The sequence below is a fragment of the Lissotriton vulgaris genome, chromosome 2_1 (genome assembly GCF_964263255.1).
Source record: "Lissotriton vulgaris chromosome 2_1, aLisVul1.2, whole genome shotgun sequence".
In the NCBI taxonomy this organism is placed as follows: Eukaryota; Metazoa; Chordata; class Amphibia; order Caudata; family Salamandridae; genus Lissotriton; species Lissotriton vulgaris.
The window spans coordinates 1,552,797,139-1,552,823,953 of record NC_141687.1 but is presented as its reverse complement, the minus strand read 5'-3'; the positions used below and the strand labels follow the sequence as shown (position 1 = coordinate 1,552,823,953).

Genomic DNA, 26,815 nt, shown 5'->3' with positions numbered 1-26,815 from the left:
AACCTCGCTTAAACCTCCATCTTTCCCCATACCTTCTTTATACCACTGGGAGGGACCTGCAGGGCTGCTTCTTTGACTCCAATTGTCCCATGAATTATCAGTTACTGAATTATTCACTACTCTATTTTGCATACCTCCCCCCTCTTCAAGGATAGTCAATGGTCATGATAGATCAGAATTTAGGTGCAATTTGATGCTGACCGAGATGGAGCACGGATTCGAAACACCAACCTGGTTCGTCCTGGCTAGATTGTACCTTCCGACTTTAGTCGGTTAAGTCTTAATCCACCATGGGGTGAAAACTTCCAAATCCCCCCAGAACCTCAGGGTGTTAGGCAGAGGGCATTGCAGTTCCGGCCCATGTACAGTTGCCACAAATGAGCCGGGCAGATGCAGTAAAGGCCTCTTATAGCTTCCTTTATACCTATAGCTTGACCAGGAGGTCAGCCCTATGATCCTTGGAGTTCAGAGTACAGGAGATTGAAGGCCCTGACAGCAGATCCAGTCCTCTTCGGTTCTTGCTCAGGTCCAGGAGTTTTCTGAAGTCGGTGGCTGGAGATGCCACATTTATACCTGACACGAGCTAGTGGTTGAGAATGACTCTTGGACATGCTCTAACCAATGGCTTAAAAGTTCCCAGGGCCAACCATACCCACCTTGGGTATTTTCAAGATGGCTTAAGACTTCTGCCAAACTAAACTTGGGCTTTGATGGCTGGTGTGTGTGTGTGTGGAGAGTGTACCAGGGTAATTCTAGTGTGCACCAAGAGAAGGTTTGAAGTAGCCATGGTATTCCCAATAAACCCAGAGAGATAATTCTGGTAGAACAAAACATGATTTAAAAGCCATCAGACAGTTGATACACAAGAATTGTTTTGACAACCCGTTTCCCTTCCTTTCAAACGCACCCCCAGTGTTATTTGTAAACCCAGCAGACCGATCAAGCAGGATTTGCCACTAATGTAAACAAGCATTTGCAATGCAATAGGTCTTGCATTTACGAGAGTTTGAGCTATTGGCACTGTAAATGACAATGCCTTTTATTGCTGTGTTGTTTTTAAAACAGATAAATAAAAGGCATTGTCATTTAGAATGTCAATAGCTTAAACTCTTGCAAATGTGACACCTATTGCATTGCAAATGGGTTCGGCGACAGTGTTAAAAAATTAATAAAAGCTCTAGAACAGAGCATGTCCTGCCTGCAACAGCAGGCAGGACAAAGCTATTTGAGAAAATAGTGCTCAGAGTCTGTAATTTAAAGCCTACCGAGTAACAACACATGTAACAGGGGGTGTTGCCATGGGAGGTTACAATCTAAGACAAGGAGGTACTGAGGAGGAGCTACTAAGCCCATTGGCCAATGGACAGCCATAGTTTGCAGTGGACAATGACACAAACCAAGGGAAATTATGGGCGTAGAGTGGGCTGAGCTTCAAGCCCTACATGAATACAGCATGCCTCGCAAAGCAGCTCATGCGCTGCCAGGCTCACCCTAAAAAGGATACTTAAAGCCTCACCTTGCACATTCTGTCAGGTTCAGAGGAGTCATCTCCGTCCATTCAAGTCAGCCTATTGTTTGTTCCTGGGAAGCAAATGCTAATCACTGTCTAGCAGAAGTGGGAGAGCAAATGTATATTTGGCCAACCAGGAACTTCAAGGAGGGAAAGGTAAATTTCTAAAAGATTCTCTTCCTTTTTTTTTTTTTTGAAGACCTTTATTTAGCAGAGCACAACATACAATATTCCCGCCTACAACCCAGCGGGCCGGCCAAACAATCAGAGCATCGTTATTACCAGAACATGAAAGACACAGCACCTGTGCCGTCAACTCGGGAGTACGGCGGCGTTTTAAAGTGCTTGTGCTTGCAATCATGAGGTATTAGGCAGGATGATGAAGGTCCATTTTTAGTTTAGCGCATAGGATAACGACAACAGTTTCTAAATTTCTTTTTTATAAAAAGGGGGAAACAAACAAAGAACAAGCTCCCCCTTAACTTGGTCGTTAAGTTACTTCACAGTTGGGTACAGTGCAGCTCCGGTGCTTGAGCAATGTCCAATCTCATTTAAGTGCTTAGAGTCAGTGAGTAATAAGATGCATTATATGTCCAGCGAGCTAGTCTGCGTGGTCGGAGGAGGCTCGCAGATTTTACCCCTGTAGTCGTTCCACCTGGACCAGACTTCCACCCATTTACGGGGACAACCTCTAGTTACATACACTGTCTTCTCCTGTAACATACACCAGTCCATGTCGCATTGCCAATCTCTCAGCCTCGGTGGGTTAGGATCACCCCACAATCTAGCAATATTTCTTTTTGCCACCATTTGCCCAAGCGTTACCCAGAGTTTCCCTTTAGGCGATAAGTCAGTAGGTTCCCAGATGTTAAGAAGACATCTCTTGGCCTCTAGACGAATTTCCACCTCCCACACCTCTTGCATGCAGTGCACCACCCTCCTCCAGTACTTTTGCACTTTTTGACAAAGATTCTCTTCCTTAATATAAAAAATCTAACCACCACTGAATTGGATTTTTATAACTATTAAAAATTGTGGTTTCATTATTTTTCTAATTAGACCCATTCCAGAGATACACTATAACGATTTTTAATCTATACTATAATTTATTATATAGGACAGCTTGGCCTGCCACTGTGAAAAATAGCTTTTGGGTGCTAGTCAATGTAAGGACACGTTGACATTAAATTTGCATATGTCATACTTTTAAATACCATTCACCCTGCCTTGAAGGCGACAAAGGCCTATGGGCTGACTTTTTAATATTTTAAATGAAGGTTTTGACCTGTCAAATGGGTTTATTTTGACAAGTTGACTTGCAGTTTTTATAATGCTGCAGTTCATTAGTTTTTACACTGCTGCAGACCATTAGGGATATTTAACTTACAGGTCTGGGTACATTTTGGACCATACACTTGGGACTTATACATAATTTAAATAAAGCAATTAGGAAGGTGCCAATTCAACCATGTTTAAAGGGGTAGCACAGGCACTAATGGCACTTTAAAATGGTTAGAAGGATTAAGATACACAGAGGTCTAACACTAGTAAAAATATAGGGTTCGGCAAAAGGCAAAAAATACTGGGTGACCAAACAGAAAAAGAGGATTTCCTACAGTTTGCCACAGCAGTAAAGTCAACAGCAGTTTATCAAAAGGAGAGGCAAGCTTTTATTTGGTTAAATGTTTTTGTGTAAAATTCACCTAATTGAATATTAAAGTTTCTAAAACATAAGTGGCAGATAACAGATAATTTGAATCACTTGAAAATCATCTGAACATGTTGTGTCTTTAAGAAAAGCAAAATCTCACCTGAAAACTCTTCCATAATTGCCATGTACTTTATACACGCCATACAAGCGGTCTGCAACTCTCTGAAAAAGAAAAATTGAAAAAAGGTTTTGAAATAAATTGTAAGCACTCTAAAACAAGACGAGGTTCTTTTTAGGTTGAAAGTGTGTATATGTGCAGCAGTCAGAAATACCAACAGAAGGCTTACACCTAATCCTGTTGAATGTTTGCTTTTAGTCACAAAGTTTAACCCCAAATTTTATTTTAATTTTCTTTACTGGGCAACTATTCCATCCCCAACCTTCTAAGTTACTCCTCTCTCCTTATTGGAGGTAAGAATGCCCTCCTAGCCTCTTTTCTTTAGCATAAGAGAGACCATGTGTATGGAAACCGGGCTACTTGTTGTGCATGAAGTGAGGCCTGCACAACTAATAGGTTCCCAAATACCCACTCACTAGGAACCAAGCACCACATTGTACCACTTGAATCTCTCAGGTTAACAAAGAACAGTAGTCCAAGGCCTCCTCAGGAGAGGTGGTGTGGGCTAGTAATCACAATTCGCAGACACCCAATAATAACACTCAATAAATGATTGTCTTGTCTGTGATTTTTGTTTTGGAAAAGAAAAATACATTTATTAAACACTACTTAATACTATGCAGTAATTTACAAATATACAGAAGACTGCTGAAAATAGCTTTGATAACCTTATATTTAGCCTTTATAGGTTACAACATTTACAGGCCAAGTACCACAAGTCATAATTAATCACTCTTTCACTAGCTTCAGTAACCATCATTCATTTGCAATCATTATAACTAATAAAGCACTGCAACCATCTGCCAGTATTATCATCAATAATGCACTGAAGCCTTCCATGGAAAACTGTTACTGTCGACAATAACAGCACATTTGGAGTAAAAATTGTAAAACCATATTACAAGTGTCTATGTCTTTCTTTAACCAACTTAGGCTACAAAACCTCCAGCCATGGAACCAACCAATAGAAGTGGCTGTAGAACAAAACTTCCAGCCTTAGGAGAGCCTAACTTTTGGCTGAAGAGCCAAGAGGATCATATTTTCTCTGAGGCTGCAGACTTAGGGCCACCTTTTTGTAAGCTTTTCTGGGGGTTGGAGTTGGGGGGGAGGGAGGGGTTATACCCCTGCAGCCCCCGTAACTCTATTAGAATGTTGGTGGTATCTCTGCCATTCTGGGGCTAGCACATGCATGAAAACCTTGGGCTAAGAGAATCCCCACAGGACATTATGGAGCACTCCGCCCCCAGATGACATCACTAAACTTTTGGTGAGAAAGTCCCTGGCAAATGTCATCTCCCTATTGTGTTAGGTGAAGAGGTATGGGTGTCTCCCTTTAGTTCAGTGGGTCTGGGCGGTCTCGACGCTGGTACAGTGTGACAGCAAATTAACAGATGCAGATTTGATTCCCCACCCTTCCTTCTCAGGAGCTGAGTGAAGAACTGTTGATTGCTTCTTTTGTGTTGGGAGGTCTTTGTTCCCTCTGCTGGGGAGCAGTGTAATTAACTTGGACTAGTAGGCTGACAAAGGGCCTGGTCTCCGATTCTAGGCTGAGCCCGAGAAATATGAAAAATCTGGACCCCCATAAGGTGCACATAAATCTGCTTGGGACTTCTGTAGTCAAACTGGGCACACAAGTTTCACCCCTGTTTGATACCTTGCTGGACTTGGTAGGCCAAAGGGAAACAAAACTGCACTCCAAGGCAGATTTTCTCCTTTGTGTATTATAGTGTCAATATAGAAAAAACAGTAAATCATACTAACTTTACCTATTAGTGCCCACTAATATCATAAGGTCTACCTAAGGCCACATCTAACTTTGCAGAGTCCCGTCAGTGCCAGGCTACTTGGGAGCAGTTACTGGGCTGGGTGCGACAGTAGTCTCCAAACATGCAGCCCTCACACGTGTACACACGCATATGCACACATGTTCAGGTGTAACCAGTCAAGTGCCCCTTAACCTTCCTGCATCACAGTGACCTTATCTTAAAGCGCGGATAGGACAGTAAACATGTGCAGTCCATTTACCATGTGTGAGACACCACTTTTTAGACTCACCCACAATAAAAAAGACCAAAACCGGGTGATCCAGAAAGTGAAAAATGTGGGCAGATTAAATCGGCAGAACCGATTTCGCTACACCGGGTCTTCTATACTTTCTGTTTGGGTACAGGCAGTGCATCAGTTCATTGTAAGGCGGTGAAACAGCTGATAAGGATGCTGTTGAAGGCCAGAATGTCTCCCTGGGCTACCTCCTGATCCCTATATGCTCGCTCTCCCAACACCTCTTGCACTTCTTTATTTTACTCCCTGAGCAGTCAGAGAATGTGTCAGTGATCTAGTGCCAGTGGTGGACTGGGAGCTGAAAGCAGCCCTGAAAAATCTCATACCAGCCCCCTAGTGTAGCAAGTGAATGTAGCATTCCAAGATGGCCACCCATGGGTTCACACACGTGTCCTGCACCAGGGATCATCTTGGAATGAATTTTATTGTACTTTGATAAAACCAATCCAAGATGGTGACCCCTTTATAAATAAAATAAATAAATCCATCCACAGTGATGGATATGCAGCTAATTAAGAATAGGCGTTCACGTCATACACATCAGTGCAAGGGAACATCCTAGCAGCGTGCAGAGAGCTACTGGGACAGTGCCAAAAAAATGGACATGGGAGAGAAGGGTGTTGTGAAGCGGAGAAGTAGGAAATGTACTGGATAGGTGAGGAGGAGACTGGGGGAATATGACCAGACAGGGAGCAAGGGGCACAAAAGTGGGGTAGAAGGCAGAGCAAGAATCCCAGGGAGAGCAATGGGAAACACCAGTAAACATACCAGCACTAGGAGCTTCAAAAAAGAGCATGCAGTTTTGCTCTCAAAGTTCTGCTTCAAGCAAGTGACAGAGTACACACGACCACAGTAAAATCAGGGTGAAAAATAAGTAAGCAAACACAAACTTAGAGCTGCTAAGGTAAGCTTGCAGCTCTGTAGCTGCAGCTTTGTTTCTACCAAGTCATAGAAAACAAATGAATACAGTAAACTCAGGGATTAAATTCCCCAATGTTACACATGAAAGAATACACAATTACATCAATTAAAACGAATAACAAATCAATGCCGTTTTCTCTACAAATGGGATACAAAGGCATTTTAAACTGCAATATCTGCTTTTAATCAATACAAAATGGAGGGCAATGAAGTTATTTATGTTTTGAACAGATTTCCTCTATTGGAAAAGTGCTAAAAGATTTGCTACATAAGCAGAAATATAAAGTGCTGGTTATATCAAGAGAATACCACTTTCGTAAAAATAAGCGTAGACATAACAATGATACTTTCTTAAGTTCAATCGCACCAAATAAAAGCGAATTCCCATACCGCCAGCGCTTAACAGTCGAGGATTGATCAGTAGATACCTGTTGAGTTAAACTCAAGTGCCATTTTGCCTTTTGTCACCCTCCATTCCCCTCCAGTATTTATAGGGCAGAAATGCAGTCAGCAAACAACATCCGACCAATGAGCATGCAAACTCTCCTAACTTTGGGTTGTCAAATGAGATCACAAAGAATAGTCTTAGGATCTCAAATTCAAATGAAGGAAAGAGGCAGAATCATATGGCGCCTCCGCCCCAGCACATTTTTTTATTTTTTATTTATTTAGTGCATTTTTATAAGCGCGGACATTACCCGAAGGTGTCAGAGCGCTGCACAATACAGCTAGTTACGTTACAAGAGAAAAGTGGTACAAAATAGAACATTACAAAGACTAAAAATGAAGGGTACACATATCACAGAATCCAACACAGCACGCACGGGTGAGGAATGTACAGGAAAAAATAAAAATTTACAATGAAGAGCGAACTTCCAAGAGGGGCCTGAGAATGAAGGGTACACAAACACAAAATCCAAGACAGCACGCAGAGGTGAGGAATGCACAAGAAATAATACAAATTTACAATGAAGAGCGAACTTCCAAGAGGGCCTGAGTATGAAAGTATTCGTTCTGAAAGTGTCTTTGGAAGAAAAGAGATTTGAGATCAGCTTTGAAGATCCGGGTAGATACATACTTATCTATGGTTTCTAAGCCAATGAGAAATACTGTTAGATGGGAGTTCTACTACCCACGCAAATGTTATTTTCTTTGCTGTTTATTGTGTGATGAAAACATATGATTATTGTATGTACTCCGCTTATCTCTCTATGCTCCATCGCATAGCGCATTCCTACTCGTGCACTCAGGTTATATTGAGCTGTTATGTTTGTACTAGTTGATTCAATGCCCATTCGATTCCCCATGTTAGACTAATGTTCTGATTTGTTACCTTTGCCTCCAATTGTAAAGCGCTCTGATATCCTTCTGGATCAAGTTTGCGCTATATAAAACGTTATAAATAAAATAAATAAATAAATAAATCATGTCTATTTATTTTTTATTAACAGGAACCCAGATAACATACAAATCACGGCAGAAATTCATGAAAAGTAAAACACAACACACAGACAAACCCGTAGATACACATACAGCCAACAGAAACCCAACAGACAAAGAAAAAGCCCAAAACAAAACACACCAGATCAGATAATACAGAAATACACACAAACCGCACTAAATCCAGAAAACGCACACACAGAGAAACAAACATGCATCTCTAAACAGAGCCCTACTTTTGACAACGCAGAGTTATCGTTGATCAGAGAGAACCTTGCGGGGAGAGGATGTAGTGTTTCAGACAGATCTGCCGCGAATGGGAGTGCCTATCGCTGAGGGGTACACACACGCTATAAATAGACTTTGCAAGTCGGGCATTAGTACGCTTTCCCCGCATCTGGTAACGTTCCACCATCTCCTCGACGCCTCGGAAAGGGGCGGCTTTGGCTTCCGAACCGAATGACGTAATTGTCAAAAGCGCCCCGAACCCAGAGTGTTGTGCATACAGCGCCGTCTTTCCAAATATGGGACTTGCACGCAGGCAGGACCACTGCCGGCTACAATTGTACTTTGTCATAACACCACACAAGGGAAATACTTACAGCGCGGACTCGCAGGAGGTGTGATATGACAGACTGCAGTTCATCGCTGTAATGTTTTAGTTCAGAAAATCTCCTGGGGACACAGAACAGATAGTACCTCATTAACCATCATGAAAAAAGCATAACATAATCTGTGAGAAATAATCACAGTACAATAGCTGGCGACAGCACGTTTGGTTTAAGCGTCTAAACAGAGTGCTTCGGTGTTTCAACAGAACTGAGGCCAGAACCCAACCGTGAAACTGTTTACATTCAGTTCTTGAAACGCTTATTTGTACTGCACCAAAAACATTTAAACATTGAACCTCGCTTTTCAGAGAGGGCAAAGGGGTAAGCAATGGCCTGCATTTTTTGCAAATAAATACAGCGTTTTAATTAGAGTTGTGCAAAAGCACGGATACTTAACTTTCCCGTCCATTAATGTTTAACAACTTTAACCAAAAATTAGCATTATTTAAACCGTCACAAACAAACACAAGTGGCAACATTACTGTGTGCTCAGGGTAAAACGGTATAACTTAAAAAGAAAATGGCATAAGTGATATTTATATCAAGGACTTCGTTAATTTATAACAACATTTTAAGGACACTTTCAATATCCGAGGTCCACAGTTAGCATTTTTATTTCAAAGGACGTCTGGGTCGTAACTGCGCAAGACAGGTGAAGACGGAGTATTTCTTAATGACAATCCCTTTTTTTCAGCACTTGTAACTACAGTTTTGCAGTTTAGCAACACTAGAAATAGCAGGTATTATTATCCTTATTCAATTTCATGGCAACCAATTGTGGCTGAGCAGGCTGTAGCGACTCAAACGCCTCACCCAAGTTGACCCACTTGCATTGACTTCCAGTCAATGGACAAAGCACTGACGCTGGCTTACAAGCCTATCACACCAAGTATATTCTGCCATATAAACACACAAACACTCATGAGCCAACGGTAAGACTAATGTTAACGAAAAAAACATAGCCGCCCCCCCCCCCCCCCCCAAAAGCCTCGTGTGCTAGGCCTGAAACACAACTGCATACATATCACTAACAGAAAGAAAAAAATAATAGGTCTTCAAGTATAAACAACTGTAATGGAAGTAGATTAAAACGTCTAACAGAAAGACCTCAATGGTGCTTAATAATGCATATTTGCTGGAACGGTAATGAGCCTGGGTAAAAAACAAATAATTCTGTCAATAACAGAAGGCTTTTCATTTTTAGAGTTTTAAGAGTAAGTATTGATCATGTGCTAAATGACTGACTCCCCTTCTTGCTATTAAGCTGACGGTGCATTAACTGCTTCCTTAAGGAGACTAGTAATTTGAATATCCAAGTAGGAATAGTCTTAGAGCTGGTTGCAATATCGGAGTTCCTTTTATATTCAACCTGTGCTAACTAACCTCCAAGTCTCCGGCAAGTTTCTCATCTTCTCTTCTTAGGAAAGGTCTCTGTAGACTCCTCACTGAAGAGGACTCCTTCAGATGGACTCCTACAAAATCCTTTACACGAAAGGGAGAAAACACCCACGCGCAGTGTTGTCAACAATGATGTCATTTCAGAGGTTGCAGTGATTTTATCAATGATGTCATAGAACAGGTCATGAGTGATGTAATGTGAGGTAACTAGCAGTGCATGGCAAGGGCATAGGATATAATTACTTGAGATAAATATAACTGGTGAATTTCAGTGGTTTTGTTAGTTTAAAATGGTATGCTTTAACAGACATTTTCACTCAACTATCACGTCCTTTTATCCTTTTTTTCAGTGAATTTCCAAGGTTTGTTTCTTTTTTAATTTAAAGTAAGATATAATTACAATTCTTAATCATAACATCAATTTAACCTTTGTGAATTTTCAGTTAATTTCAAACGTTTTTATGAAATCCTTATAATTACTCTCACTTTAACCTTTGTTTTTTCAGTGAATTTCAACTAATACAAAAGCCGCGCCAGTTGAGGATGAGCTATGTGTCCGGTTATCAGGCCGACCAGTTTCCGTTATACTCTCAAGACAATAATCATTGAACCAACTATAGAATTGAGAAGCATCATTATATTAATTGTGACATTTTGGATAATGCCTTAATACTGTTTCGTTGTTGGCCCTGAAGAACCAATGATTGTATTATATAATCACAAAACTTGTGTTGGCCCATTTCTATTTCATGGATTAATAAATAAGACATATATCAAATAATAAATGAATATCTGAAAGAAATTCTTTTTGCTTTTCATTTAGGCCTGGAAACAAGCTGTTACTGTTAGATGACTATCACTTGTTTGTTTATGTGACTAGCACTTGGGGAGTTAAGCACTATATTTGTTTCATAGGCCTAATAGTCCAATAAGTTGACCTCCTCACCCCCCTCAATTTTTGGGGGGCAGGTGCATTAACTGATTAACTGCAGTAGCTCACAATACTTAAAAAACATGCCAGAGGTACCCTTGCCCAGATTGGGGGCAACACTAGCAACAAAATATAAGCAATTGAGTCCATGAAGGGCATTATGTGGTGCTCCTTGCTAGGAGCAGTGAAGAATAAATAAGCGGCTCTGATCGCTCATTTATTATTTTGCACTATTGAATGTTTCTATTTATTTTTTGAGGGTGTCCCGGTACCACTTGGGACACCCACATATTTTATTTTCGGTGGGGTAGAGGGTAGCCTGACTAACCCCAAGGCACTTACCCAATGTCTATCAGAACGCACTATGCCGATGTAAGTAAAACCTTTGACTAAGGGCACTTGAACACTGTCTGCCTGAAAAGACTGTGCAGCTGCCTAATGCGCTGACCGGAAATGTGGAGATGTGCCTGATTGGACTATGCTGCTGCATTTTACAGTAGTCACCCGGACTTGAGACTGAAGCAAACTGCATCACCACCTTGACCCCAGGAGGTTTGCCCAGCTGAGCCACCAACTTACCAATCAGCGAAAGTGGAGGAAGTCTTGCCGGAACCATTGAGACCCAGACTCCAGCAAACTCATTGTGTGCTGAAGAGGGCCGCTCACCTGAGAAGACTGCACTCCTACTGCCACCCCCGGACAAAGCCGTGTCTGCTCCAAAGACCGAAGCAGAGGACTGGCACGCCTGTGGCGGACACGTCGTCCCACCTGGAGAGCGAGGCACAGACTGAAGCACACTGAGGCCTTGTTGAGGCCTACTGTGGTCTCACAATTGGAGTGATAACAGACTGAGGCACTGAGTACATGGTAGTGCCTAAGAGAGGGCACCGGAACACTGCACCTGTCCCTGAGACCCACACCAGGGTACTCTAACCGAAAGAGGATAAGAGGAGGGAGCAGGAGAGAGGACACCCAGAAGTAGGCAAAATTAGGCCTAAGTTCTCCATTCTGAGCGGGGCCTGACTGGGTATTCTCATGAGCCAAAAATTAATCATCTCTAAACTAAATACAAAGATGGCACCAGCTCCCTAAAATTCAAGATTCTTTTTGGAGAGGGAATGATTAGGTGCCAATGGAAACAATGCTCAATGAATTAAGCTCTTGAGACAGGAGAAACATTACGGAGCAGATGTTCAAAAGCCAGGAAGAATAGAGACCATCAATTCACTGCGACGTGCCACCAATTGAAACAGCTGGGTGAGGTTTACATGGCCACTTTGCAGGAAGAAGGAAAGAGACTTGGTATGAAGGAACAACCTTCAAATTGTAAACCTGATGTTCTTCCTCTGAGGTTCCATTATGACAATATAGATGAATGTATCCTGGAGAGCCACCAAAGACCTCTAATTCTCCAGTGGTAGCCTAACATGATTTGAGGGACTGACTGAGAAAATGTTTCTAAGCAGGAAACCTATTAAAATAGTTAAGATTGAGAATATGTTTTTCTCTTAAGAACTCTGAGAAAAATGTCACCCGTCATCCCATTTGATGTTCAGAAAACTGTAATTGTTGCTCTAGTGTTTTCTAGAATTGATTATTGCAAAAATATGTTGACATCCAACCACGATTATTAAATAAACTCCAGGTCTGCAAAAATGCAACTGCCCATCTCCTCCTAAAGATTCCAAAATGTTAGTGATCTTCTCAGGCTATAGTTGATCTTTACTGGCTGTCAGTAAAAAACGGGTTGCTTTTAAGACCCCCTGCATTGCTCATAGAGCACTTTACAATTCTGGCCCGGAATGTCAAAAAACTAGATTCAAATGGTAGGTTCCTAAGAGAACACTATGGTCCACATTTACTTAGAATATAGTGATACCCTAATGATCCAAAAGAGTCCTTTGAGGTGGTAGAAGTTTAATTTCGTCCACCAGAAAACTGTGGAATAGTTTACCCTTGCAGCCTAAACTTTAATCCAATTTGATTTATTATAGGAAATTTCTCAAAACCTGGCTCTTTTCACACTAACAGTTAGTAGGTTTATATTTTAGTCCAGAGCATTCACTAGCGTTAAGATGTTTTTGAGAATATGCAGAGTTCATAAAAGATTCATTCATTCAAGACGCTTACTGTATTCTTTCAACCCTGGTAAACAGTGAGGGTAGGAAATATTGCATGATTTGGTAGCCGTGGACTGGTTAAGTAGCTCTTAAGTGGGACAACTGGTAAGTTATTTAAAGTAGAAGATTATTTGTAATACTTGAAAAAAATGTGGCAGAACTAGAAGAGGTTTAGGTAAAGTAGGGGAAGAACTATTTGCTAATTAGTACTAAGCAGGTTGGCTGATAACTGCTCTTTGGTAAATAAAACTGGAATGAGCCATCCTCTGACAGACATTGGAAAGAAACAAGCCGCTACAGATGAGTCCCGAAAAAAGGCAGGGGAAGGATTGGACGCAGGACAAAAATTACACTTCGTAACATAGGGTCTACATTTTATTGTAGACGGGCTTTTAATGTCTTACAACCTGAGCAGATTAAAACCCTATATGAGACTCGGCCTGCTGTTTTCAAAGTAACCACTCTAGATTTACACCGTTGCTATAATGTGAGTGGGAAAAATTGTACAGCCGAAAGGGAAAAGTAAAACATTTTCTTCTGCACTTTGGACACGGTATCAGTGAACTTGGTTACTCAAGCATGACATACATACACAACACAAGAGGAGAAAATAAAATGCAGCAAAAAACAAACGTAGAGGTCTTCCTCAACTGGCATGCTGCTGGTAATGTTTCAGAAATCTAATTTCTTAGTAACCATAAAAATGTGGTGTGAGAGATTGTCAAGTTCAAACAATGTAAGTCCTCTAAATAAGTTATCATATGGAAATTCTTTAGATATCACGCTATCTGCATTTTGTCTATGAACTACAATTTGTTTGCTTTCACGGTATTTAAGTACTTACCTGTTTTGGCTCTGGAAGTCCAGTATCCAGAACTTCCACTGCATGTGCTTGACCTTTAAACTGTGAAAGATTGGCTAACTCCAATTTTAATATTAAACTTTTACACAGAGCCATGTAGTTAATGTGGCGAAGAAAGTGCACCATTGACATACAAGTTAAGTGTTGCATGTCGGCTGCAGTGCAGTTTTACACCACCCGCGTGACTTGAAGCCAGTCACTGCAAGTCTGAACTTCTGTGAGAAAGCTGTAGCGGTCACATGCCAATGGAGACAGAGTCTAGCATATATTAAAGTCTACTTTTGACATTAGTTATGTGACATAGTAGTAATACCTTAAAGCATGAGAGGTCTAGGTGCATAATGTCCAAATGTTGGAGAAGCTCAATATTTAGACACAAAGGATCTTGCGGGCGGAGGATACTAAAAGCTAGTCTTTCACTGCATAGGCAGTGGTAGCATTTTAACTAAAGTATGTCTGCATGCACTAAAATATTTTTTTTCAGATTGTAAACTTGGAAAAAGCAACAGAGATCATCTATGCACCGTGAAAGTCTACATAGGTGAACAAAGGTTTTTGCAGAATACACTGCAAAGATGATTTTATAAAAACGTGTACGTCTCTGCCCAAGACTGTGGGCCATAATTAATTCAGTTGTACCAGGTTTCCCTCCTTCTGAGACCAGGAGCACTGCAAAAGGTTCTGCTTGGTTTGAACCAGCACATTTTCTGAGAATTGAACTAGACCTTGTCACCAATCACTGGGTTGTGAATGCTAGAAAAAAGGCTTCCAACCATCAGCACCAAAGAGCACAAGTGGAATTGAGGGAGAACAGAACAAGTACAGGACATCTGCCTGAAGAAGGACTAAGGGCTGGACTCAGTTTCCTCAAGTATAGTAGTTCGAGGGACAGTCAGGATCATCTCCTGTACTCTCAGCAACAGAAAAGGTTGAAAAATTACAACTTGGAAATAGATCCAGCAGATATTTGGCACTGGGTACTGTGCTGGAGCTCTGGTTAGAGTGAGTGCAGAGCTGGCCTGAGACCTGGATATTAGAAGTCTACCTCAGCTGTTTGGGTATTTTAGGAATAACAAGGAGGAGGTTATACAGCATGTTTAAAACATCAAGACTTTGTGCCGAGGCTACTCGCATGAAGCTTTTTGATGCAAAGAAAGGCTCCAGGTGCACCCAGCAGAGAAGTACCCAGCCTCATTGAGCCTCGTCCAGCTACGTTTTGACCTTCCCTGCTTGTGGATTTTGAGTTTCAAATTAGTGACAAAGTCTGACAGTAGGAAAAAAGGGGGGATTGACCTGAAGGGTAATCAAGACCTCCACAACTTCACAGAGTTCCCATCCACTGATGCATAAGCTATTACCATCCAACTTGATCCTGAACTGGGTATGGGTTTGGTAGGTGTTGCTGTGCTGGTGGGATGCCAAAGAGGCAAATAGTGTGACTAGTGTCTAAACTGGCGGACGGAGGATGCCTGCCTGTGCACAAGAGTCTCCTCTACTCTGGCCTGAAATAGGCTGCACGTTGCTTGTTGCTACTCAGAGTGCTCACCATCCTCGAGTGAGTAAGGCCTGCGCTGTTGGAGGGGACCCAAAGTGGAAACAGACCCTGATTGACCTTGGGAAAGGGCTGCGATATTGCTGGAGTGTGTGCTGATGAGAGGTCTGAAATGTGGCTGGTGGAAACGCTTGATCGGAGGATTGAAGCTGCAGTTATCCAGAAAATATTGGTGCAGGCTGCAGGGCTGATAGGCCCAGGGACAATCTGCAGTGTTGAGGAGGCCAAATCCACTAGTTCTTTACCTATTTGCAACCCTTTTCTGACGACAGTGCTTAATTTGAGCCGGTGTTTGCAGGTGGGGTCCACAGGCACTCATGTTTGGGTATGGGAACATATTTTCCCTCTTTGGCTTTGTCCCTGAGCAAGAGAAAAACACAACAGAGGGAAGAAAGAAAGAGAAAGACAGGAAAACAATGACAAAGAGAAAGAAGTGATAAGAACCTTCAAGCGCGAGATAAAGAGGCAGGGGGTGGTTGGTAATGGATTAATGAAACATGAGGTGCCATCAAGACAATGCTGCCTTGTATTCCGATGTTAGACAGCACCAGACGTATGCTTCTGAGCAAAACATTGGTCCCCAGGACTCATTCTTCTACAAATTATGCACTGAGTGTTTGACATAGGTGACACAAATATCGAGACATGGATGTAAAACTCCTGTTACTGGGTAGCTGGGATGACACGACTCCCCTCGGGTGTAAGAAATTGTTATCTAGTCTGGGATAGATTGTCCGGAGGTGCAACAATGCCCAACAGTCAACGCTTCTGAGGTGGAAAAATGAAAATTGGGCACGGTCTGGTTTACAGCTGCCCAAAAAATATGGTTATTTGGGACAAGGATGTCCAAAAAAGCATTATAAATATGGGACCCATGGGGAGCCCATGAACAAATCCTTAATTGAGACATTTTATAACTGGGTTCTCTTGTATTATGGACTAAGACTGTTAGTGAGAAACTGACAATATGCTATTCCTATTAATTCGTCCTGGGAGATTACATGATCCATTGATGCAAGTATGCCGTATCTACTTGGTGGTCTGTATCTATGCTAAGTGCTTATTGCCCGTCCTATAGCAGTAACAGAGACACTCTGTATCTGTTTACATTATTAAAAATTTACCAGACCCAAATTCCATCATGGTCGGCCAGAAACTGCAGCTATGTCGCTGGTCTATCACACCTATTGGATTTTTGCATTTTCTTAGCGATTTTTGATTAAAAAAAGTTTTTTAAATGATCATACACAATTTATTGAGCTGTTTCTTAACTTTAATTTTGCCTTCAGGGGTTCTTAAATACTTAAACCAAGTGCGATTGCTACAACCGGATATGCCTTATGTCATTGGGCAAGATACATCTGCATTACTAATGTGGTGGTGTCGCCCCCACCCCCAAATTAATAATCTCACTGTCCAGTTTTAAAGAGGGCCAAAAAAAAGAAGAAATATGCCTTCACGGAGATATAGAGTCATATAAATGAACTCTATCACACTAAACAGCAAAAAAAGTTCCAGAAATAAAACGTGTTTATTTGGTAAGAACATTACCATATTTACACAAGTAAGAAGCCATTATTTAAATAAGGCTTTCTCTACAAAGCTATAATGTCACTTTTTTAAATTGGTGTAAACAAAAACACCGAATTACTAGCTTGTTTAAAGTCTGGACAAAGCTTTACTCTGCCAACATTTCTTCCTATTATAAACAGATATATCACTGTGGAAATAGTGTAAACAGTTATGTGCTTTAGTTCAAACAGCATAATCTACTGAAAATGTTAACAGTCATCATGGATGTCCAGTTCATTGTGAAATGACCATTTGCTTTAGGTCACCTCATCCATTATCGCCTGGACATTAGTTTTTCTTTAGTGGTTATAAGCTAGGACATTAGTGCATCAGCTGGATTTTGTAATGGGGGCAGGTGGATGGGGTTAGATAAGGGACAACTACAAAGGTTTGATATTCAGCAAATTATTAGTCAACTGTAAAAACCTTGCCACATGTTTTTTTACACAAACAAGAACAGCTCTATCATTTTACTGGTATTATCCCACACAAGAACAGTATGAGGATCTCCAGATAACATTACCAGCAGATATCCACGGAAGTAATCTGATATTAATGAGCCACTGGAAAGAAGTAACTAATACACTACACTTCAAACCTGAAGCAGTCTTCCCCCCTTAGAAGGCACATATATATATTTTTAACCCCTTGGCCGTGGCGCGAATTCCGCCACGGCGCTGAGGAGGTGGGGGACGAACGCGGCACTTCCACGCTCGTGACAGAACCACGTCGTCATGAGCCACGGGCGGCGTGTGCTCATGATGGCGGGGTTCCGTCACGGCCCGCCCACTCACTAATTCACCCGCACAGGCGGGGAATCAGTGCCGCGTGGGCGGAGCGACCTGATCATGATGGAACCACGCCGTCATGAGCACACGGCACTCGTGGCTCATGATGGCGTGGTTCTGCCATGATAGGCAAGGGGTTAAACTTTTTATTGTTTTGTTACTCAGCACCAAAGCAATCATAATATCTCGGCATTGTATTAGTACCAACATTCCCCTTTTGGTGTCAAGGGTCCGCAGTGTCTCAATGAGTCTGGGGTGACAGATCAGTGTTGGGTTCACCCCATGCTTCTGAAATCTTTCCATGAACCCCAGACCTCATCAAACTTCCGCGGACAACCCCTTGCCTTGTATACAGTGATTTCAGCTTGCATACACCCATCCACGACTATCTTCCACTGAGCCAGCATTGCAGGATTCACACTTACCCCGCAATCGTGCAATATGTTGTCTGCCATTGCGAGCCCCACATTGCTAAACAGTCCGGCATACTCAGACCCCTATTGCTCCTTTCAAAAGCCCCTGGAGGGCGCCTTGACTCCCACTTTGAGTCTTTCCTCCAAGACCTCCGAGATGCATTGGCCCACTCTGCCAGTACGCCTGTATTTCGGGGCACTTCCACAGGGTATGTAGTAATGTCCCTTGTTGACCACATCCCCTCATACATCTATCTATCTCAGTCTGCCCGATGTGAATCAGTCTTGTTCTTGTGTAGTGTCTGTAGTGTAGTATTTTGAGTTGTACCATTCTAAAACCACTCGAAAGAGGCTAACATTCTCGGTTGGTTGCAGGCCTCCCCTAGTCCTTGTCCTCCAGTACTCACATGTAACACTCCCATTTTCTACGTAGTCTGTTGAGTGCCGTCTGGTGTGGTTCTGCGGTGTTTTGCTAATCAGTGAGACCACGTGGTTGAGGGCGGGGGCCGAAAGCACCCAATATCAATGTGGCATTTCCTCTGCCACATCTCGCAACTCTTCCACCGCATGTTGTAACTGTGCTTATTGATAGCATTGACTGGTTGTCATTTTGTATTTGGCCTGTAGCTCGTGAAAGGAGCAGAGGCCCTGCGCACCCATCTTTGTTAGCCTTATTAGGTCCCATTGTCTCTTGCCTTCCAGGGTCCTTTTGTTCTGCCCGGGCATCGTATTTCCACAAGGGGGTCTCAAATGTCAACCGCCCCTCTCTCCCCGATCGCTGCTTTTCAAAAGTATGTCACTGTTGTGGGCAGATTGGGGCGGGGAGTGGCACACAACAGGTCTGCTACATAGTTTGCGTACGTACCCCTTTGGCTCCATCACCCTCCTGTTAGCCCTCACTGAGTGCTCCTGTAACCAAAGGCCCAGTTGTTTACTACAAGATGCTAAGTCACTCAGTAGCAGAGGCCGCCCCCCTTCATATTGGTTTCTGATCAGCGTTTGTAGGGCTATGTGAGGGGCTTCTACGTCCCACAGGAACCACCATGTGACTGTCTACTGCCCTGAAAATATCCTCAGGAACACAGTATGGAGAATTTTAAAGCATGTACAGGAATTGGGTAGCACTATCATTATGTTCAGAGCCGCTCTGCTCATCCGGGACAGCGGGATCCTCCTCATGTGCCCAACATCCAGTTTATAGGCTTCGAGTATGCGACAGGGGTTGCACTTGTGGAAGTCGTCTGCTTCTAGGGTAATATAAACCCCCAAGGTATTTAAAGCCATCAGTGGTCAGTCGCAGATGATGTGGTCAGCGCTCCCTCGGGGACCAACAGCCCAGGGTGAATGCTACTGATTTGAATCTGACCTTTGACTATCTTCCAAACGCATCCAGCATTTCCAGCACCCTTGGTATGGACGAGTTGGGATCTGCCAAGTATAGTAAAATGTAATCAGCATACAGGAAGGGGATATCTTCAAAGGCAAGGTCCCTACTAAGGCTTTTAACTTGGGTGTCCACTTTCACCCAGCACACAAATGGTGCAAGCCTTAGCGTGAATACCAGGGGGGACAGTGGGTATCCCTGCATCGTCCTTCTCCCGAGTTGGAATTCCTCTGCCGTTATCTCATTAATCCAGACTATCGCCACCGGCTCCATGCATAACAAGTGCACACGAGGTAAAACCGGGACCAAACCCCATGCTACCGAGGACATGCCATAAGTATTCCCAGACCATCGAGTCGAAAGCATTCTTGGCATCCAGGGCCAACTAGATCGCAAGTTCCCACAGGGTGCTACTCCATGCCAGGCAGCCATACCACCTTCAGAAGTAGTGTTGGGTTGAACGCTGAGGCATGAAGCCAGATTGATCCTGCGCAACTAGTTGTCTACCAATTGTACCAATCTATTAGCCAACACTTTGGCCAATACCTTCACCTCCATGTTAAGGAGGATAATCGGTCTGTAGGGGGCGCAGTGCTGCACTGGTTTACCTTCTTTGAGGATAAGGACTTCTGTGGTTGTCTTCAAATCACCAGGAAGACTCCCATGTTGTCTAGTGTCATCAAACATGCATCGCATGGGCAAGCTGATGAGGCAGCCCATGCATTTATAAAATTTCGGAGGAAAGATATTTGGTCTGGGTGTTTTCTGTCCAAGTTGTTGCAATGCCTCCAGTATTTCACCCTCTATGACCTCAGCATCTGCATCCAGCATTTTGGAGTAATCCACGCTCAGCAAAGGGACTGGTATGTTGACAAAGACCCGTAGGTTCGTCATCTTTGCCTCTCTTACAGGATTGCATAGCTTTTCGAGGTATTTCACAAAGGACTTCGCAATGCCCTCTACAATCGCCACTTCCCCCCTGTCCTCCATGACCATCTAGTGTACCCGCCGCATTTGGGAACTTTTTCAAATGTTCACGTCTCACGGATCTTTCAGAAACTGCAGGTAGGAAATCCAAATTATTAACACACAGATCTTCCATCTAGGATTGTCCGTACTCTCAATGAAAACAAATCAACCTACCTCACAGAGGATTTAACATGCAGATACAAAATAACACAAAGCCAATTTCAAAGTGCAATAATTTTTTTCAACGGCCCAAATAGACAAAGAAATAAATCAATTATGGCTTCAATGTTCTAAAAGTCTTGCCAATTATATTTCCCTACAATCAAGGTCTGGTTTACACGGAGTTACACAATTGATCTGCACCATTTTCTGTATGCTGAGTAAACAATGTAACTCCTTTTTGACCAACGAATCCAACATCAAACATATTACATAAAAGCATTTGCATAGCCAATAGGTCTCGCCTTTGGGACCTTATACGTGTTTAGGGGATTTCTCTCTGCCTTGGACGTTGTTGCTGCATGTTGCAGGGCATCTTCTTTTAATTTCCTTCAACCCACATCTTGCCGGACCCGCTCCGCGGGTCCCGCTTCGAGGAAGGCGGACTCACAGCCTTAACGAGGGAAAGAGAGAGAAGCAGGGCTGCGAGCTGTTGCTGGCGCAGGACTACCTGTCCCAGGAGCGCCAGCAACCTCCCCAAATTGAGACCAGCTGGGGCGCTCTCCCTGACGGCTCCTCCCTCGCACCAGCCGTGCTGATAAGCCTCTCACCCTCAGCTTACCGGTGGATTTCTCTCTGCCTTGGACGTTGTTGCTGCATGTTGCAGGGCATCTTCTTTTAATTTCCTTCAACCCACATCTTGCCGGACCCGCTCCGCGGGTCCCGCTTCGAGGAAGGCGGACTCACAGCCTTAACGAGGGAAAGAGAGAGAAGCAGGGCTGCGAGCTGTTGCTGGCGCAGGACTACCTGTCCCAGGAGCGCCAGCAACCTCCCCAAATTGAGACCAGCTGGGGCGCTCTCCCTGACGGCTCCTCCCTCGTACCAGCCGTGCTGATAAGCCTCTCACCCTCAGCTTACCGGTGGATTTCTCTCTGCCTTGGACGTTGTTGCTGCATGTTGCAGGGCATCTTCTTTTAATTTCCTTCAACCCACATCTTGCCGGACCCGCTCCGCGGGTCCCGCTTCGAGGAAGGCGGACTCACAGCCTTAACGAGGGAAAGAGAGAGAAGCAGGGCTGCGAGCTGTTGCTGGCGCAGGACTACCTGTCCCAGGAGCGCCAGCAACCTCCCCAAATTGAGACCAGCTGGGGCGCTCCCCCTGACGGCTCCTCCCCCCTTAGCTCAAATAGCTTATTAGCAGTCGAAGGGCCCCGCTGCGCGGGAGGGCGCCGGGAGAAGCTCGGGACAAGGGCGGGACCGACTGTGACCGACAGAGACCGATAGAGGCTGGGTTGGGTCACATCCCTTTTATCTCTTATTTAGGTTAATTCTGGTAACATTTATAACATTTATTACTATTCACACTGTTCAATATTATATTATTGTTATTCATAAGATTGTATTGTGACCCACAGTCGTCCACTCCCTTCATATATAAGATGACTACTAAGAAACTAAGATCCGGGCGAGTACTAGTTGGTAGAGCTTGTTCTAAAACCAAATCAAATCCTTTGCGAAATAGAAATGGGCCAGCTCTACAAGTAAAAAGTACATGCCAGTTATATTCATTATGGGATAAGGGTAAAGACAAAGTGGATCGAGAAGAAGTTAACTCTGAAAATACTATTATTAGTACTAAAGGTCAGGTACATGACTCCTGTATGAATAAGATAGATAGTATTTTGCCAGGTATCACAGCCCCATCTCACTCTGAGGTGTTAACCTATAAGAATCAAGAACAAGATATAGTTCTCCCTCCAGAAACCCAAAATTTGGCAACTAAAGTGGTAGATCAAGGTTCTCCAGTAATAGTTATAGCTCATAATCCTTCTCCCTTTTTAAATAATGATCAAAATATATGTCCTGGTTCTTCTACCCCGCTGCATATTCCTTCAGAGGACTACACTCTTCCTGATATTAATTTTGAGTCCCAGAAAGTTTTAATTCAGAATCTTACCACAAGACAGGATATTATGGCTACTCCTGTGTTGCATCTATACAGCAGCACACCCTCTCATAAATCTGATTTTTCTACCCCAGAAATGAATCTATTTGTTAGTCCCTCCCACAACCAAAATGAAGATAATGATCGACATAATTCATATGCACGAGAAAATAATGTAATCTCCGATTCCTTAACTACCCTAGAGCGACTAATTTCTTCTATTTTATTACTTTTGGAAAAATTAGTAAATGGATCAGACAACGTCTTTGATACAGTAACCCTGATCCTAAAGGCACTATTGAGTAATCATACAGGACTGGAAGACATCATCCATCCAAAAATAACAAATTCCCCTAAAAATTTAGGTGAGGAACAACAATATGAAATAAAGGATAAAATAATTACTGATCTGCCTACTGCGTCTGATCCTCTGGGTAAGACTAATACAGACCTTATAGCCCCTATCCACTCTCCCATTCAAAGGAATGGGAATTTAATTAAAAATAATTGTGCTGCTCTTATTGGACAAGAGATTAAGATATCTCCACTTATGGAGTATAAAGAGTGCAATACCTTACCTCCTATCTTTCCTATTTTTGTCCCCCAAACAAATAAAGAAACTCTAAATCAGTTGGCCTTATTGGACAAAGCGCCTCCGTCAGATGAGAATAAATCCGAAATAATAGTATCTAAAAAACAACGAGGGAAAAAAAGAAAATTAAATCGTAGATTTTATAAAGAGACAACGGAAAATTATTTTTGAAAATGTTAAAGATTCTTTAATGAATAACTCCAATCTTGTGGATTCGGATCCTAATTTATCACATGAACAAGTGGCAAGTCCAAAGGTAATTTTTACAGTGGCACAACAAGAACTAATAAGCCATACAAATCAGCAATATACTGATGTTCAACGTACTATTGTAAATGATTTAAACTTAATCCCTGCCTCTGATTCTGTTTCAAGAGCAATTCTTGATCCTTTGGCTATTCCTTTTTCACAAGTTGTTGCATCTGAAACTACATGTAAGACAGCCCCCAAGATTAGAGAACATGTAGATACTCTCTTTCTTGATTTTATTCCCATCTTTGATCCAGACCTCATTCTAAATAGATCTGTACTAGTTAATTGCTTTCAGGAAATAGAGAGTTTAAAATTAATCCATTCGGCAGATATAGACGTTGTAAATCTAATAACTTCGAAAAATGGAAAGATAGCTCGTGTGAAATTTTACTCTAAGTTGGTATTAAATCATATTCTACAGTGGGCAGAAGAATTTCAAATAAGAGGAATCGATGTTGATACTTACATACCGGCCAAAATAGTCGGCCAAAATTGCAAAGGTTTGTTAACCTATCAGGGGTTAAAAGCCTATTCTTCGGACAGTCTTCCTGCAAAGACTGAAGAGTTGAAAATACGGATACTAAAAAATAAGCGGCAAGTGACAGTCAATAATCCGCTCCCGTTAAAACAGACTAGGGTAAAAGATGCCGATTTGAGTGGAGTTGGTTACCCTCTATTCTGTCGAATAAATCGGGTCCTTCATCCGGAGTAAATCCTAATCTTTAGCGATAATTTAAAAATAATTTCATGGAACGTTGCTGGTTTAACCCAGAGTTCCGATAAATTGCTATTCTTAAACTCTTTAGATACAGATATAATCTGCTTACAGGAAACCTGGCTAATAGGGAACTTACCGGTGGTGAAAGATTATTATGTACTGGAGAGTAGTGCCACTCCCTCTATAAGAGGCCGAGCGAAAGGTGGGCTAGCTTGTCTATTATCAAACAAAATTAAATGGAATTATACCCACTTTGTAGATTCGAATAAATTATTCCAGGCGATCACATTAACAAATTTCGTGAATGATGGTTTGAACAAATCAGTCATAATAATAAATGCTTACTTACCTCCTGACTCAAAATATAACTGTGGTATTAAGAAGATCTGCTCTTTTATCCTCAACTTACAGGAATCTTGTCCCCCCCCCATACATTATACTGGTGGGTGATTTAAATGCAAAAATATCTAATGGAGCCTTAGAGTTATTTAGAAATAAAACAAAGGAGGAAATGTTCCAGATACCAAAAGCCATATTCCCAAAGAATATTAAAACAAATAAAAGAGGGAAATTAATCCTGGAGAGCTTAATCGAAGCAGACTGTATTATAGCCAATGGGAGGTTTTCCTCAGACAGCCCTGCTCATTTAACACATAAATCAGGGAATGGTGGTTCGATCTTGGATTACGTGATTGTCGATAGCACATTCTTTAGTTTTTTGAAGGACTTGATAGTGTTAGCCACCGATCTTAGTGATCATAATGTTTTGATTTTGAAGTTGAATGTATCATCTCCTCAAAAAAATCATTGGAAAACCGGGGATGATCTGTTGAACTTTAATATTAAAAACAGGAAGTGTTATTGGAACTCCGGGACTATTAAAAATCTGTCCAAATTACTGGAATACACAGTAGATAATTTAACTTTATGGAAAGGCAGAGAATTAGGCTGCTTTACGTCTTTTTTACAAACTTTAAAACTAAAAGCACAAAAGCCTCTAACAACTAAGGTAATGCCCAAAATCCCTTCTGATCTTCTTAATTTAAATAAGGAAATAAATAAGCTGGTAAGGGCCCAATACCTTTTTCCCTCCCCAGACCGTAGACAAAGAATCTCACTTTTGAAGAGGAGAAGAAATAGGCTGAAGGTCAGATTAAAACGTGAGAAGGAAGATGCTCTTTGGTGTAAACTACGTGAAGCAGCCAAGAGTGGTCGAACTAAGACCTTTTGGTCATTAATCGGGGAGGGGTGTGGGGTGAGATCTAGACCTTCTCCGATAGCAATAAATGAGCAGACTTGGGTAGATTTCGTTCAGGGTCTATATAATAGTAATGGTGAGGAGTTTGATCTTAATAAATTGCAGGAAGATTTATGTCCTTATGATCCTCCTTCCGAATTAGAGATTGAAGCCGCAATTAAAGCTCTCCGTTCGTCCGGTGCCCTTGGCCCAGATGAAATTCCAATTTCAGTATTGAAAACTCATAGTGCCTTATGGGGAAAAATTCTATACCCAGTTTTAAAGCTTGTTATAATAATGGCATTGTTCCACACTCTTGGAAAGGGAGCTTGTTAATCCCTATCTACAACAAGCATTGGCATAGCCAATAGGTCTCGCCTTTGGGACCTTATAAGTATTTATTTATGCAGCACATTATCCTTGTTTCACTTTACAAGTGCATAGTGTATAGCAGGTGGTTTGGACCAGCACAGCATCTAGAAATGTCGTTAGCTTTGCTCTGGATTTTTTATTTTAAATAAAAAATCATGTATACAGTTGAAATTAAAAAATGTTTTCACACCTGGAAACCGACAATTTAGACAAAACTACGACATTGCTACAGCACAAAACATCGCATCACAACCTGGCCAGCTGAAAAATTCAAAACGTCCAGTTGATTAGCATCCCTAGCTCTATATTGCTAGTAACTTTTCCATCAGTACATAAACGCAACACAGGATGTACAAACCTCTTTCCGTACACCTTCTCAACAAAGGTAGGCACAAGGAGAGAAAACACGAGCCTTAAGCTGAAGTAAAGCTCCCATATTCATGTAAACAATCATGAGCTGTATGAATATAACATAAGCAAGATCTCTCTATTCACTAGTGCAAGGCCTGTGAGAATCCAACAAAGCAAGGTCTCTCTGCTCACGACTGGAGGAGCTGTACGAATATCAGACACAATGCCTCTCTACTCACTAGTGCATGGGCTGTGAGCGTCCAAAAAAGCACAGTCTCTTCCCTCACTACCGGAGGAGCTGTACGAATATAACAGACGCAAGATTTCTCTACTCACTAGTGCAAGCACTATGAGAATTTAACAAAAGCATGGTCTCTCTGTTCACTACTAAAGGAGCTGTATAAATATCAGACGCAAGGTTCTCTACTCACTAGCAAAAGACACACAATTGAAGGATGGAATGCAGAACAAATCAAAATATTCACCCCCAGTCAGGAGATCTGGGTTAAATCCATCATTCTTTTGCTCACCAAGCCACCCCAGTTTAGCCTGACCATATGCAATAGGTCTCGCATTTGTAAGTTTAAGCTATTGGCATTGTAAATAACAATGCTTTTTATTTGTTTTAAAAATCAACAAGTAAATAAAAGGCATTGTCATTTACAAAGCCAATAGCTCAAACTCTAGTAATTGCGAGACCTATTGCATTGCAAATGCTTGTTTGAAGCTAGCTCTCGCTTAAAATGTCTTCTGTTTAAATAAGTCCACGGGAAAAATACATTCCTCTGGTTTTTCTTCAGTACTCTCCCACCTGTTCTAAAACGTTGTC

The 26,815-nt window shown here is 42.1% G+C and overlaps 1 protein-coding gene across 3 annotated transcripts in view; it reads right to left on the bottom strand.

Annotated features, from left to right (window-relative positions):
* Positions 1-26,815, bottom strand: part of SNX4 (sorting nexin 4) — a 499,472-nt gene that overhangs the window by 162,460 nt on the left and 310,197 nt on the right. For all 3 annotated transcript variants that reach the window (XR_015308499.1, XM_086957435.1, XM_086957434.1), the window contains 2 exons: positions 8,364-8,436; positions 3,322-3,383 (listed from right to left, as the gene is read on the bottom strand). Coding sequence is in view for 2 of the 3 variants with exons in the window: in XM_086957435.1 (XP_086813561.1) it covers positions 3,322-3,383; positions 8,364-8,436 (135 nt within the window). In the remaining variant the exon portion in view is untranslated. The remainder of the gene's footprint in view (positions 1-3,321; positions 3,384-8,363; positions 8,437-26,815) is intronic.